The sequence below is a fragment of the Pelobates fuscus genome, chromosome 3, assembly GCF_036172605.1.
Source record: "Pelobates fuscus isolate aPelFus1 chromosome 3, aPelFus1.pri, whole genome shotgun sequence".
In the NCBI taxonomy this organism is placed as follows: domain Eukaryota; kingdom Metazoa; phylum Chordata; class Amphibia; order Anura; family Pelobatidae; genus Pelobates; species Pelobates fuscus.
The window spans coordinates 170,606,661-170,624,095 of NC_086319.1; the positions used below are offsets into that span (position 1 = coordinate 170,606,661).

Genomic DNA, 17,435 nt, shown 5'->3' on the forward strand with positions numbered 1-17,435 from the left:
AAATCTTACAGTATCCCAAATGGATTCCATCTGAATTTGCCTCACAGTAACATGCTTACATATGCCTGTATCAGTCATTGCTCAAAATAAAAATAAACTATTGCTTGAACTATGTTATTTATATGAAAAGTAAAGATTGCGCACGTTCACTACTACATTTTATATCTTAATTTCATTTTTAATACTTTAATTTTAAGCAGTGTGTCGGGATGACTCATATGAAATGACATGTCCCTAACTCTCCTGAGCTTTCCAGTGTTTTGACAAAAATATTCCCATTTGAAATAAACAGCACAATGTAGCACAATGCATATTACCTACCAGCAGAGGGCAGATCTGTCTTCCTTGCAGTGGATGCATTAAACAGCACAAGACTGATAAATGACCTGATGAGCTAGTTTACTGTCCCACATTCCCAGCATTCTTTTCCTAAAAACAGACCTCAAATGCACAGAACAAAGCCTAAAACACACCCAATTTCCTTTCACATTTCCTGCTATCCCAGGGTGACACACATTGGGGGAGGAAGAATGGCCTAAGAGTAACCCAGATAAAAATTTATCTGTGGGTATATCCATCTTTACAGAAACTATACAGATTTTTGTAAGGATGCAAACATTAGTGTAACCAAGTACTAAACCTTACCTGTCACAGAGCAGAGTAGTTAACCCCTTAAGGACAGAGCTTCGGAAGCTTGTCTTTCAGTTTATGACAACGGCATTTTTTGCTGTTTGCGTTCAACTGCAATTTGCATTTGACTAATTTATTGCACCGACGCATATTATATACCGTTTTTTAAAGGACAGAAAGGGCTTTCATTTGATGTAACATATATATATATATATATATATATATATATATATATATATATATATATATATATATATATATATATACACATGCTTATTTATTATTAAAAAAAAAAAATACAGAAAAATGCAAAAAAAATTAAAAGGTTTGTGTTTTTTTTTTACAGTTTTTGCAATAATAATGTGTGCACAATTAGTGCAGGTTAAGGAAAGTAATTAAAAATAAATTCATTTAGTTCCGATTTACAGAATATATAATGTGTCTGGGATTTTAAGTTTTTTTTGGTAGTTACAGGTCACAAAGCACAAGGAGTAAAATAAACTTAATGTGGAGCGATTTTAGAATTTGGTATGTTTGTCTTGTAAGCTTAATAGCCATAAAAGAAAACAAAATTGCCACACAAAAGTATATATTTATATAAAGTAGACACCACAGGCTATTTACCTAAGGTTGTTTTGACACTTTCTACGTAGCCATTTTACCGCCAACCTCTGCTAAATATTGGAGTAAAATTGTGTTTAGAACTTCTCATGTGTATTTTGTAAAGTTGGTGTGTGCTATTCCTGTACAAGGTTTTATTATGTGTTCAGTTACTTCTGCTAAGTACAACGGTACCCCCATTGTATGTCTTTGGCACTATTTCGTGAAGCTACAGTGCCATATAGGAGACCTGTCCTTTTCAGTATTCACAGTAGAATTTTGAGAGACGGATTTAATGAGCCTATGCTTCCATTTGGGGTATTATAACAGTTTGATTGTTAAAAAAAAAAAAAAAAAACACAACGGCCTACCATTTGTAAAAGTAGACACTCCAGGGTATCTCATAAGGTGCATATTGTGCCTTAACATGCCCCCATTTTTTTACCATTACATGCCAAAGTATGTGGTAAAAAATAATTTTGTGCAATTTTTACATACGGATTGCATTTTTGCTGGGCATTTTGTATATTTCATATGTGCCACTAAGTTCAAACCCCCCAAATTATGCTCAGCTAAGTCTTCTGAGTAAAAGGACACCCCCATTGTAAGTCTATGGCACTATTTCGTGAAGCTACAGTGCCATACAGGAGACCTGTCCTTTTCAGTATTCACAGTAGAATTTTGAGAGACGGATTTAATGAGCCTATGCTTCCATTTGGGGTATTATAACAGTTTGACTGTTCAAAAACACCCCACAAAGGCCTACCATTTGTAAAAGTACACACTCCAAGGTATCTCATAAGGTGCATATTGTGCCTTAACATGCCCCCATTTTCTTACCATTACATGCCAAAGTATGTGGTAAAAAATAATTTTGTGCATTTTTACATACGGATTGCATTTTTGTTGGGCATTTTGTATATTTCATGTGTGCCACTAAGTTCAAACCCCCCAAATTATGCTCAGCTAAGTCTTCTGAATAAAAGGACACCCCCATTGTATGTCTATGGCACTATTTTGTGAAGCTACAGTGCCATATAGGAGACCAAGCCATATCAGTTTTTACCGAACTTTGAATTTTGACGCCGGGCCTATGTGCAATTTCCAACCATCTTCGCAGGTTTTAAATTCAAACTACCCCACAAAGGCCTACCATTTCTTAAAGTAGACACCCCAGGGTATTTCAAAAGGCATATTTTGAACCTTAGCGTGGGATCATTTTTCCGCTATCTTGTACCAGGTGTAGTGGTAATAAGCGTTTTTTCTGCCTTTTTGACACACAAAGTGAGTTTGCACAGTATATTTTGCAAACCTTATGTGTACTACCACTGTATAATACTTCATATGTTGCTCAGCTATGTCTGCTGAGTACAAAAATACCCCCGCATGTACCTTTGCCAGGTATATGTGGACATCGGAGGGGCACATTTGGGACACAGCCATTCCATTTTTTTTTTCAAACTTAAAATTTTTACGCTGTGCCCATGTCCCATTTTAGAGTAGTTTACCAGGCTATATAAACCAAATACCCCATAAAGCCATACCATTTCTTAAAGAAGACATCCTAGGGTGTTTCAAAAGGCATATTTTGAACCTTAGCGTGGGATCATTTTTCCGCTAGCTTGTACCAGGTGTAGTGGTAATGAGCGTTATTAAATGTATTTTTTTACTTTTTAAAACTATTTTTTAAACTTTTGTTTTGCTTATTAATTTTTTTAAAGTTTCCTAAACTTTCGTAAAACTTTTTTTTACAGATTTAACATTTTTCAAAGCTTTTTTTTACCGTTAACCCCTAACTAGCAGTAAGCAGCACTAACAGTAAATTCCCCATTTTCCCATAACTCCCACCCACCCCAGCTAGCAAAATATTTAATTATACAATATTTAAATTAGTTAATTAAATAAATGTAACCCCTGAGGGTTAAAAAAATAAATAAAAGTTAATCGTCAGGGGTTAAAAAAAAATTAGATCACAGTATAATACTGTGATCTGTATTTTGATCACTGTAGGCAGTGATCGACTGGCAGGGAAGGGGTTAATTTTTATTTGGACTGGGTAAAGGGTTTTTATTTTTTTATTTTTTACTTAAACGTTATTAAAACTTTTTTTAACTTAATTTTTTAACTTTTTAAAGCTTATTTTTAAACTTTTTTTAACGTTAACCCCTAGTTAGCCTAATACTAAATCCCCCAATTCCCCACTAACTTCCACCCTCCCCAGCTAGCTAAATTTATAATTTTAAAATATTTAAATTAATTAATAAAATAAATTTAACCCCTGAGGGTAAAAAAAAAAAAAAAGAATTAACCCTCAGGGGTTAAAAAAAATCAGATCATAGTAAAATGTAATCCCTGCCATTTGATCACTGTAGTCAGTGATCAATTGGCAGGGAAGGTTTTTTTTATTAAAATGGGTAAAGGGGGGTAAAGGGGGGTGGGATTTTAAATAAACTTTATTTTTTGTCACCAGTAGGCAGGATGCAACACTGATCCGTCTCCCTGCACTTCACACTGAACCCGGAAGTGCAGGGAGGCGGAGGGGAGTATACAGAGCACATGTGCCCGCTCAGACATGCTGTCAGAGCGGGCACATGTACTGGGGCAGCCGGATCCGGTGCTCCCGGTCTGCCTTTAATGCAGAGGCAGACTGGAGCACCATTAACCCCACGATCGCCACGATTGCGGCGATCTGGGGTTACTTTTAACGGGTGACGGACAAGGCCCGTCACTCGTCATTAACGCATTCCCCTGAGTGACGGACCTCGTCCGTCACTCGTCGTTAAGGGGTTAAGAGATTTCATTGTTTACGTAGCTTAAGGGAAAAAATGAATATCTCTGCGTGTTAAATAGTGCCGGGTAGAAAAAGTTAAGCATGTGGACATTTGCATATTTTGCTGTTACCAATGGGACATGAAAGTGGATTTTTATCATAGGATTTAAATACAAAGACTTTGAACGCATTTTTTCAAAGTTTTGACACAAAAGTCACTACATTCCTAACACAGGTTCCTCTCAATACCAAGGATGGCCTCCTACTATACGGGGTTAAACAGTTTTCAAATGGTCTGACCTTGGGAGACAGTCTAAAAACAGTATTGCTAAATGCATTAGGCAGCCAGTAATGGCCTTAGAGAATCAGCCAATCAACATAACACAGGGCTTGACAAATTTGTTTTGAATCTAGAAGCCAGTTTTTAAAAAAACGTATCTTAAGTTTAATTTTCAACAAGAAAAATACAATTCTTAAGGGACACTATAGACATCAGAATTACTACAGCTTAATGTAGTACTTCCAGTGTCTATATTCTGTACCTGCAGACCTTTCAATGTAAACACTGCATTTACATTGCTGCCTAGTAACATCTCTAGTGACAGTCACTCAGATGGCCACTAGAGAGTCCTTGGTCAGTCCTGCACAGTGTGTAGCACCTACATTAATCATCTCCACACTCTGCATGGAGGGGCTGAATGTTCCCCATAGAGATGCATTAATTCAATGCATCAATTTGAGATGCTACTGATTGGCACTGCGCTGTGTTTTGTCACGCATACGCAATACCCTCCCAATGCTTTCCTATGGGAAAGCATTGGCTTAGCTGAGATCATAACGATTGATTATCTCAGCCATAGCGAAACTAGCATGGTGTTAAAAAAAAAAAAAAAAAGTGGAAACACCTCTCTCGTGCGATTGGAGACATCTTACCTTAAACATTTACCTTAAAACACACACACACACACCCTGTTGTGGGTCGAAACGTTTTTGATTCTGCTCCAATAAATCTGCCCACTGGAATGAACTTTAGTACCTGGACCATAATTACTTTTTTGCAAATCACACTGTGAGGAGAGTGCGGTATCCATATTGGTAATTATAGACACACACACATTTTCCACACACTCACAAACTAACATTTTTAATTTTAACTGACATCCACCCAAACAACCCTAACCTTTGGGAGAGCCAAGTGGATCTTTCCCTTGGGTCCAGTGGGGCTGCTCTCTAATCCTTCTCTGCTCCCTTTCGCTTTCTGTAGTTATGCCGTGCCGGAGTGACGTCATATTCTGGCCCCCGACATTGTTAAACAGTGCGCAAGGGAGCCGAGAGGAGCTGCAGGTAGAATAATGCTCCCTCGCTTGCCGCCTCCATATTCATCAGGGAGGCTGGCTCCAATGCTCCATCGGGCAGCCGCCTTAACTGAGGGGCGCCAGGGAGAAACTTCTAGTATTGGCATTTGTTGAGCCCTGCCATAAACTATACAAATCCTTTCCTATCATACAGCTGCCAAGAAGAGAGAGGTACAAAAATGGCTTCACCCCCATACGGTAAGAGGACACACAGAGTCTCCACAATGAAGTTGTTTTAAAGGTGGAGTGCAAACAAACAAAAAAAGTCTAAATAAGTTCCAATATGCTAAAGTAATGTAGAGTAGTGATTTAAAATTATTCCTCAAAGCACCATAACCACTTAAGTGATTTAAAGTGGTCATGGTGCCTAGAGCCTGAGTGTGCAGCATTTTGCAAGAAATGTTGCACAGCGTTTAATCCCTCTGTTGCCGGAGGTGCAAATTCCCCTCCAAGATCAACTGTAGTGAAACAAAAGGGAAAATGTTATTGGTTCTCAAAGAAAAAAATAAAGTATTTTGGCCTTTCAAGAATTCCAAACTGGCTGTTAATTCTGCTTAACTTTCATTGCACAGAATGTTGGCCATTGGCTGTCAGCTAACGTCAATGCATGGCGACTGCCACAGCTTCTGGTTTCTGCAGAGCACTGGACCACCAGGGAGCATTAAAATCAGGCAGGGACTGGTTTACTACTTTTTGGGTAGGCTGCAGTTGCTCATAGATGCTACACTTCACAATAATAGCACCTAGAGTTGCCCAGGGGCAGAAATATCACACACTGACTAGCGGCAAAGGTGGTATATTCTATGACAGTGCCACATTTAAGGTCACTAACTTAAATACAACCCAAAGTACTGCCAACTATATCAATGATTATTTCATGAAGGATATGCGTTTAATTTTATGCATCCGTTAGGTGAGTAAAGGTGAAACACCTGAACTTTATAATTAGTAGGGATGTACAAATACTTTTGGTCATACAGTGAATGTGTGGTGCCATTACAACAGATTCCAGTGACCCACTGTGAGGTGCAGCAGGATACAAATATCAGATCTCATGCTTTGCAACATCGCAAGACAAAGTGAACCGTGATTCACTAATGAAAGAAGCATAGGCCTCTTCACGGGATACGCCAGCCTCTCTCTAATACCAACACCAATTAGCAAAAAGTAAGCGGACAAGAAGGAGTCTTGTAATATTTATTTACCTTGGGCATAGAATAGATACACATGCACATCAGTGTTCAGACTCACTGGTCCTTTTTTATGCATGCACACACAAAACCTTGACACTCCACACAAATACAACCTATAATTTGGGCACACATCTCCATACAATACACACTTGTATTCACACTTACTGTACACTTCATTCAGTGTACACTGTGTGAATTTAAAATAAATAAATTAGAACATATATACCCACATATATATATATATATATATATATATATATATATATATATATATATATATATATATATATATATATACACACACACTTGCAAGAAAAAGTATGTGAGCCCTTTCGAATGATATGGATTTCTGCATAAATTGGTCATAAAATGTGTTCTGATCATCATCTGAGTCACAACAATAGACAATCACAGTCTGCTTAAACTAATAACACACAAAGAATGAAATGTTGCCATGTTTTTATTGAACACACCATGTAAACATTCACAGTGCAGGTGGAAAAAGTATGTGAACCCTTGGATTTAATAACTGGTTGAACCTCCTTTGGCAGCAATAACTTCAACCAAACGTTTCCTGTAGTTGCAGATCAGACGTGCACAACGGTCAGGAGTAATTCTTGACCAATCCTCTTTACAGAACTGTTTCAGTTCAGCAATATTCTTGGGGTGTCTGGTGTGACTCGCTTTCTTGAGGTCATGCCACAGCATCTCAATCGGGTTGAGGTCAGGACTCTGACTGGGCCACTTCAGAAGGCGTATTTTCTTCTGTTTAAGCAATTCTGTTGTTGATTTACTTCTATGCTTTGGGTCATTGTCCTGTTGCAACACCCATCTTCTGTTGAGCTTGAGCTGGTAGACAGATGGCCTTAAGTTCTCCTGCAAAATGTCTTGATAAACTTGGGAATTCATTTTTCCTTCGATGTTAGCAATCCATCCAGGCCCTGACGCGGCAAAGCAGCCCCAAACCATGATGCCACCACCACCATACTTCACAGTTGGGATGAGGTTTTGATGTTGGTGTGCTGTGCCTCTTTTTCGCCACACATAGTGTTGTGTGTTTCTTCCAAACAACTCAACTTTGGTTTCATCTGTCCACAGAATATTTTGCCAGTACTGCTGTGGAACATCCAGGTGCCCTTGTGAAAACTGTGAACATGCAGCAATGTTTTGTTTGGACAGCAGTGGCTTCTTCTGTGGTATCCTCCCATGAAATCCATTCTTGTTTAGTGTTTTACGTATTGTAGATTCGCTAACAGGGATGTTGGCATTTGCCAGTGACTTTTGTAAGTCTTTAGCTGACACTCTAGGATTCTACTTCACCTCATTGAGCAGTCTGCGCTGTGCTCTTGCAGTCATCTTTACAGGACGGCCACTCCTAGGGAGAGTAGCAGCAGTGCTGAACTTTCTCCATTTATAGACAATTTGTCTCACCGTGGACTGATGAACAGCAAAGCTTTTGTAGATACTTTTATAACCCTTTCCAGCTTTATGCAAGTCAACAATTCTTAACCGTAGGTCTTCTGAGAGCTCTTTTGTGCGAGGCATCATTCACATCAGGCAATGCTTCTTGTGAAAAGCAAACCCAGAACTGGTGTGTGTTTTTTTATAGGGCAGGGCAGCTGTAACCAACACCTCCAATCTCATCTCATTGATTGGACTCCAGTTGGCTGACATCTCACTCCAATTATCTCTTGGAGATGTCATTTGTCTAGGGGTTCACATACTTTTTCCACCTGCACTGTGAATGTTTACATGGTGTGTTCAATAAAAACATGGCAACATTTCATTCTCTTCATTCTTTGTGTGTTATTAGTTTAAGCAGACTGTCTATTGTTGTGACTTAGATCAGATCACATTTTATGACCAATTTGTGCAGAAATCCATATCATTCCAAAGGGTTCACATACTTTTTCTTACAACTGTATACACACACACACACACTAAAGCTAATAAGTGCTGAATATGTGAACCAATTCTCGATGCACAGTGCCAAACAACCTCCATGTTCTCTGCCACAGATGAATAGTTCATCGTGAACATGACCATCCATAAAGAGCACAATTAGTATAACATTATCCTTTTTCAAACTTCTTTATAAAGCCAATTTTTTATACTCACGTTTTTAAGGTGCCAGAGGTCATCAGCTCGGTCACAAGAACAATGCATTTCTTTCCTTTCAATGTAGACTCCCAGGAATCATAGAATCTGACTATGTTAGGGTGTTGAAGACCCTTCAGCATTCCAGCCTCCTCCTTAAACCTCTGACGTTCTGACTTGGAAAGCTTACGGTCCTATAGTAATAAAATAAAAACAACATGCAAACATGATTTAGAAAACAAACTCAATACCTCATTAGAAAAAATCCTTACAACCTGTAAAATATCCAATTCTTTTACCCTCACCTATCAGTAACACATTTATTTGAACTCAATATTTTAAACCTATACTCAAGAAATCTCATGCTTATGTACTTGAGTATGACTCTTGTGTACAGTACGTGCACTTTAAAGGGACACTGTAGGCACCCAGACCACTTCAGCTCATTGAAGTGGTCTGGGTGCAGTGTCCATTTTGCACTTAGTGCTGCAATGTAAAAAAAAAAAAAAAAAAAAAAAAAACTGTAGTTCCAGGAAAACTGCAATGTTTACATTGCAGCTCTAAGTCTACCCACAGTGGCTGTTATTTCAGAGTTTTTCCAGAATTGAAATGGATCTTTGATCCGTTATCTGACGCTGGATGTCCTCACACTCTGAATGAGGAACACCAGTGTCAGATATTTTTCCTAATCCCAATGCAAGCCCCATTGCCGCACATTCGCATTAGGTCTCCCCTGCCAGCTGACATCAGGGGAGGGGGTTTAAAAAATGCTACATGTCTAACAATCCAGCAATACTTTCTAGAAAAATGTAGGGCAACAAAATAACCACAGCATACAGACAAGAATCCAACCACATTACTCTTCCATGTATCCATTTGAAGAAAAAAATATTTACACAAAACAATAAAATACAAATATCTACTGCTTGATAGCAGTACGAATAGGTTTAAGTTAAATTTTCTTAGAATTGTTTCTTAAAGGAACACTCCAAACTCCATATAACCACTATAGCAAGCTGTAGTGGTGATGGTGCCAAGAGTTCCGTGGCGACCACAAATGTAAGGAGTCAAACCTCTTGGACTTCTTATCTGGTACATGTATTATAGAACAAACAAAAATAAACAAATCAACCTTATCATGTAAACCAAAAACACTTGGCAACCATAAAAGGCATCAAAGGCACTATTAACAATGTAGTACTAATAAAATATATACCACAGAATTTTATTTCTATTTTTTTTTTTACAAAAAATATAACCAAACTTGCAAGAAAAGTTACGATTAATAAATTAAATATCACATCAGATGCCATAAAGCATGGAAAAAAAACATGCTCCCTTAATAAAGGTTTTTTTGCCGAAACGTTGGATACTCCCCTCTTCTCACAATTCTTGTATTTTCTGGGGTACTTTTGGTATGTGTTTTTCCCATGCTTTATGGCAACTGGCATGATAAGATTTAATGTATTAATGCATCGTATCATATATTTTATTAGCACTACATTGTTAAAAGTGCCTTTGATGCCTTTAATGGTTACCAAGTGTTTTTGGTTTACATAATAAAGTTACTTTATTGTTATTGGTTGTGCTCGTCATTCTATAATACATGTACCTTGTCTTTAGGTTCTATGGTGACTAGGACTTGAGTGAGTACCCTGATATGCAATTCATTTGTTTACAGACTTATTCTGTGGTTTTAACTAGTATAGTGTGCCTGCCTTTCGAATTGTTTGCGATATATCTGGTGTCGGTCGAACATCGCGCCACAACGTCTCTCTGCTAGAAGCACTCTTCAGTGAGCTAATCCCAGCAGTGCTTAGCTCACTGAAGAGTGCTTCTAGCAGAGATATCATCTGAAGTCCTCAACCAGTGAGCTAGCCCTGCACTGCAGTACTGAGATCAGGAAAAATAATTGTAGCTCCTAATCATAAGCTTTTGGCTCTCCTTCTAGCAGAGAGCATCAGACAGCAGGTAAGAACCAATACAAAACTGTTTCACATGGGTGGTACTATAAGTTATGGAGCTTGGAGTGTACTTGTGAACATCTTACAATGAAAACACTAACTAAATGATCTGTCTTCTATATCCAAAGTATAATTCAAGGATTCCCTAACCTACAATTAAAATAAAATAGAAAGGGATATTGCACTGAATTTATTCTTGAGGACTAGTAACTGTCTTCTGTTTAAGTTTCGCGGGATAAACCTAGGTTTGACGTCTTGGGAACAGGATACAAAACAAGTCATGCATCAGATCATATTTTGTTAAAAACTAAAAAAATTCAGAATGTTTTCAATTTAATTAACTTTCCCAATGACAGGTTTTTAAAAAGCACACAAGAGTTAAAACACAAAATAATAATTTGCCAAGAAACACAGCTTTGGCTTTGAACAGATATACAGTACTGCACAAATAGGGCACATTCTGATAAATCTGTTACAGGTCCATTTAGCTTAAGTTATTACATAAAACACACAGACTCAATGAGCTTATAGAAGATTAGGTATTACTATACAGAATGATAAGACTGTCATTATTCCCGATTTCGACCTCAGTCTGTCTCACTGACTGTGATAATTATTGGATATGCGCCTCAAACCACTTAACCAGCAGCAGGTCTTCTACAAAATGTTTTTTGCTGTTACAATAATAAAAACACCTCCGTTCTCATTTGGCTGCTCCCACAAAACGGACATCCGCACTGACCACAAAAATATACCTAAAAGGGCTATGTGCAAAATCATACAGGAGAGCGAATGACTGCAAATGACATCCCAGCAAAGTAATTCCTTCTCAAGAGAGGTGACATTAAGATATAATTCTGTTATACCAAATTATTAAACTATCGCCTTGCTCGGGACTCCTTATTTATGGATATAAATCTTCCAGCCTACATTTCACAAATGTTGAATGGCAAGTCTAAGCACCCTTACAATTTAACACAATTGCATAGGTAATTAACAGCGTACGCTGCACTCCATCTGAATGCCGAGAATGGTTTATATTTGCAGCTTTTTACAAGAAATTGCTATAGCAAATATGCAAGAACCCATTATCAAACAACTAAAAGGGTTGTGTTTTATTTTTTACTTTCTGCATTGCAGAATAATTTTCTTTCAACTTATGTATGTAGCGTCTGAACAAAATATTCCCAAAATTGAGAATGATCTCCTTTCTCTTTTCTGGACAGAGCATTTTAGTCATTTTAGTCTGACAACTTTAGTCTGGCAATTTACAACATTACAGTCTTGTAGATACAGCAATATTTCCATTGCAAGGCACTGTCTTCTGACATCCACTAAAGACAATTCCGCTGTGAGAACAGAGACTCTCCTTATAAAAACACCAATGCGTTTTGCCACAGTATCTTTCTCAAAAGACTAGAGGCATCCACATATCCACAGGCAGGGATCAGACCGCCCAGGTGCATTTATCTGAAGTGGATCATAAGCTCCAGAAAATTGTGAGTGTTTTTCCTTTATTCACCAGTTTAAAGAAATATTACACTACATTCGAGCTCTTGCGCTTTTTTAAACATACACCACGCAACACCTATACGGACCTGTGAGCACCCTGGAGGCGCTTTTTCCCCATAGACCCCTTTCCAGTATCACCTATTCTACGGCCAGAAAGAAGAGACGGTTTTGGGAAATTTCAGCTGCCAAATGTATACAAAACAAGCGCCAGAAATCTTTCCTTTCAGCAATAATCAGTACTTGTCAAGTGTAAATACTTAAAAAATAAATAAAAAAATGTGTATATATATATATATATATATATATATATATATATATATATATATATATATATATATATAATATATATATATATATATATATATATTATATATATATATATATATATATATATATACCGTATATACTCGAGTATAAGCCGACCCGAATATAAGCCGAGGCCCCTAATTTTACCCAAAAAAACTGGGAAAACTTATTGACTCGAGTATAAGACTAGGGTGGGAAATGCAGCAGCTACTGGTAAATTTCTAAATAAAATTAGATCCTAAAAAAATTATATTAATTGAATATTTATTTACAGTGTGTGTGTATGAGTGCAGTGTGTGTATGAGTGCAGTGCGTGTATGAGTGCAGTGCGTGTATGAGTGCAGTGTGTGTGTGTATGAGTGCAGTGTGTGTGCGTATATATTAATTGAATATTTATTTCCAGTGTGTGTATATAATGAATGCAGTATGAGTGCAGTATGAGTGCAGTGTGGGTGTGAGTGCAGTGTGGGTGTGAGTGCAGTGTGGGTGTGAGTGCAGTGTGGGTGTGAGTGCAGTGTGGGTGTGAGTGCAGTGTGGGTGTGAGTGCAGTGTGGGTGTGAGTGCAGTGTGTGTGAGTGCAGTGTGTGAGTGCAGTGTGTGTATATGAATGAAGTGTGATGCAGTGTGTGTGATGCAGTGTGTGTGTGAGTGCAGTGTGTGTGTGTGTGAGTGCAGTGTGTGTATATGAATGAAGTGTGAGTGTGTGTGATGCAGTGTGTGTATGAATGCAGTGTGTGAGTGCAGTGTGTGTATATGAATGGAGTGTGAGTGTGTGTGATGCAGTGTGTGTATGAATGCAGTGTGTGAGTGCAGTGTGTGTATATGAATGAAGTGTGAGTGTGTGTGATGCAGTGTGTTTGTGTATGTGTTGGTGGGGTGGGCATTTAATATATTATTAATTTTTTTTTTTTATTATTATTTTTTTTTGTATTATTATTTATTTATTTTTTTTTTTTAATTATTTTTTTTTTCGTCCCCCCTCCCTGCTTGATACATGGCAGGGAGGGGGGCTCCTTCCCTGGTGGTCCAGTGTCATTGGTAGTTCAGTGGGGGGAGAGGGGGGCTGGCAGAGCTGTACTTACCTTTCCTGCAGCTCCTGTCAGCTCTCTTCTCCTCCGCGCGGTCTGTGCAGCTCCCTCTGTCAGCTCCCAGTGTAAGTCTCGCGAGAGCCGCGGCTCTCGCGAGACTTACACTGGGAGCTGACCGAGGTGCTGAACGGACGGCGCAGAGGAGGAGAGAGCTGACAGGAGCTGCAGGAAAGGTAAGTACAGCTCTGCCAGCCCCATTCTCCCCCCAGTCTGTATTATGGCAATGCAAATTGCCATAATACAGACTATGACTCGAGTATAAGCCGAGTTGGGGTTTTTCAGCACAAAAAATGTGCTGAAAAACTCGGCTTATACTCGAGTATATACGGGTATATTTAACACACACAAAAAACAATGTGCACAAACAATACATCAAAGAATAACTCCGTCTATAAACCTGCATTGGTAATACTTACATCAGCTGAGGATTTAAAAAGGCAATTTTAAAATGTTTTAGCAGTGTGTTCCAAGTAACTCATCTTAAAGAACAAAATAAAAAAAAAAAAAGTTTCTCTCCTTTTATCCTCAGCAAGTTTACAAGACATTTAGTGCAATGCAATAAGTGTACTGAGATGACTAACCATTTTTCTTTGTAATAATGTTATTAATTACTATTTAATGTACTCCGTATTACTAGTCACAACACCATACGCACACCTGCAAAGTACAAGTGTCTCCCTCAGAAGTACATGCTCCTATTGTGTTTTAATGCGATGTGACATGCAATACTACACCTGATATAAATTGATGCAATACAATTATTGTTTTGTACGATGACTTTTTGTCTTCAAACTTTATAAATAAACACAAACAAATTAAACAAAAACAAACAGAAAAAAAGTGTACAGAATACCCTCAGTGATTATGCAGATATTCTGACTAAATTACAGTTCTCAAATTTTAATTTAGACAGATGGAAAGAAAGCAGGATACAAAGCGTTATTATATAAAAAGCACACAGTTTTTTGAGAAGCAAAAAAAAAGAAAACAGTCCTTCTGTAAATTCCAAAATGAACGTTTCTAATAACCTGTGTGCGACAAAGTTTAGCTTTCTTACGTCAAGAATTTATTGATTTGATTACTTTCCACAAGTCCCAAAGCCACTAGAACCCAGCCCTCAAGGACCCCCCGAACTGTCCAGGATTTAGGGATTATCCCCACTGTGTCTAATGTGTTTGGGGGGGGGGGGAGGGGGGGGGGAGAAGGGGGAGATGACAAACGGACAAACACTTTAGACACAACAGGATAATAGGTAGGGGGTCCTTGAGGACTGAGTTGAGTGAGAACCCCTGCACTAGAGCAGTTTTAAGATCATGCAATGAGAAAATGACATGAGGAAAACGCTACAATTTACAGTGCAAATGATGAAGGGTGAACAAAGAAAGACAAGCTTTATTAAAACCAGCAAATGGCTTGAATAATTATTAGCTGATCATAATGTATAAGAGAAGGTAAAAGAGAAACATGTAAACATGCTGCTCCTCTGAAGAGGGGGAGGTCACAACCATCAGAATAATGACATCAAATTCCAGGATTATAGAAGGCCAGAGAATCACCATTATGCGATTCAGTGGATTTCATGTTCGGAGGCAGACAATCAGGTGTTTACAGTAGCACAGTACAGAGAAAATCGCAAGCCATGGGCCAGACAGGAAGAGCAAAAGGGAAAATTCCAGATCACACAAGAAAAACAGCAAAACAACTCTACATGGAAAGGATTTGTGCTTTATAAATGCTTTAAGTGAAATTAACTTAAAGCGGCACTGGCATGCCGAACTTACCTTTCCCCCAATCTATTCCTCTTCTCTCCCTCTGTCAGGATATGTTCATTTCTTCCTGTCTGCTCTAGTTTTCTTTAACACATAAGACAAAGTAGGGACTATTTTGTCTAATATAGGTTTTCTTACGCCTGACCATCTATGACCAGCGGATGATCAAAGTGTGCAATGTTTCCTGTGGTCAGAGAAATTTACCCACAATTTTTACCTTTCCTCCGTGATCTTGTGATGCCTGCTGTCAGTATTCCCGAATGTCCTGTCATTTAGACAGGACGCCGGCGAAAATACCAAATTTCGTCCTAACAGAATGAAAACAGTTTCTCCTTTGGTGTTAGGACGCAATTTAAGACTTTGTTTGGATCAGAATTTCACATTTCAAAGATTACTTCGTATTAGTAAATTCTGCCCCTACTCGCTAGATCGCGAGTAGGGGCATGTCTACTAAACAGTAAGCAGCCTGTGGCACCCATGAGCGGCAGGTGGGGGTCCTAAATGACCATGGGGGGAACCTTTTGCAACATGGGCAACGGGTAAGGGATAAATGTAAACCCCTCAAGGTGACTAGGGGTCCCCAAGCCCATAGTTACAACCTCCCCCCCCCTCCCCACCCCACCCTACTCTCCCCAAATTTTTAGTAAAGACCTACCCTACCGCCCCCCCTCCCCTCCCCACCCTAAAAATAGTGAGGGGGGGGGGCAAGAAAACTAAATACCTGTAAATAAAAAATAACTTCCCATTTGAGGTATTTTTTCTAAATACCCAAAAAAGGGCAAATAAAAATCCATAATACATGTCGCAACTGACAAAAAAAATCCTTCACCGAGCAAGGGCACTGTGCAGACTGAGCTCTGCAAACTGTGTAATTTGACTCATAACACTGATTGGTTGCTTTCAATTTGAAAAGAAACCAATCACAGTCTTATGAGTCAAATTACACAGCATGGGAAAATTCCAAAGAACTTTCCCACGCTGTGTAAAATGACAGCACTCTGATTGGTTGGATTTCGAGCCAACCAATCAGAGTGCTGTGACAGGTAAATGTAGAGACTTACCTGATAGGTTGGCTTGGAATCAACCAGAGTGCTCTAAGTCAAATTGCAGGGTGTGGTAAGGCTTTAGAAGTAAAATAAAGGAATGTAAAATTGTACTATATTTAGGTGGGCTAGATGATGTTTTCAAAACACTATAGGGTCAGAAATACATGTTTGTGTTCCTGACCCTATGATGTTCCTTTAATTAAAACAAAAACTCTGGTCATTTGCATTATGGGCCAACTTGCTTCCAACATGTGTATGAACACTAGAAGGGGCCTACATTAGCCGAATACCTAGTGAAATTCCAGAGTAGAACCCCTGTTGACACTGCCATTAAGATCCTCACCCTAGACTCAACATTATGCTGCTTCATATACACAATGGTACACTTTTCTTTGACTTGTCAGAGTGTGGGGCATATGCTAAATACAGAAGTACCTCCAAGTGTCATGGGTGGTAGCCAAGATTGCTTGTCAAATTAGGAAACATTGAAGATAGCAAGTTTTAATGAATTCCAGAAATTATAAATGCATTTCAAGAACGGTCACAACTCAGCTATGCACCAATCAGCTAAGCATTTCGAATGCCCCAACGCATTTCACTTAGTATAGCTCATCCTAGAGTGACGCAATAAGTTAGGAATTTAAGTAGTAATGGTGCTTAAAGTATCATTTAAAACATTTCAAGCTCAAATTGCCTATTGCGTTTTAAACAGTGAAAAGGACACAGGTCTTTATATTTCCTTCAAGTACTGCCATCTAACACAACCAAAGTGAAAGCCAAGTGATTGTCTGGATTACCCAAACTCAACTTTTACCCTATGAAAACCTCCACTCAATACATGCCACCAAATTAACCAACAAAGAGCAGATGAAAAAAAATGTGTACACTCCTTAAAATAAAAGTGCCCTTGGCAGATCAATAAGCCGTCATATAAAAGTAAAACTATTAATCAGTTTTACAATGAAAAATTAACCTGAGTATGTTTGGGGTTATCTATGCCGATGGTTACTGAAAAAGAAAAAGAAAAAACGGAAAAAAACTGAAAAAACTTTTAGTCACTTGGAGGGTTTAAATGTAATCTTGTCAGGAGAACTAAATTAGACGT

At 38.4% G+C, this 17,435-nt stretch overlaps 1 protein-coding gene across 8 annotated transcripts in view; it reads right to left on the reverse strand.

The window, feature by feature from the left end:
- The window catches only part of WNK1 (WNK lysine deficient protein kinase 1), a 196,273-nt gene that overhangs the window by 110,832 nt on the left and 68,006 nt on the right, over positions 1 to 17,435 (reverse strand). For all 8 annotated transcript variants that reach the window (XM_063447699.1, XM_063447696.1, XM_063447692.1 and 5 more), the window contains exon 2: positions 8,667 to 8,839. In XM_063447699.1, coding sequence (XP_063303769.1) covers positions 8,667 to 8,839 — 173 coding nt within the window. The remainder of the gene's footprint in view (positions 1 to 8,666; positions 8,840 to 17,435) is intronic.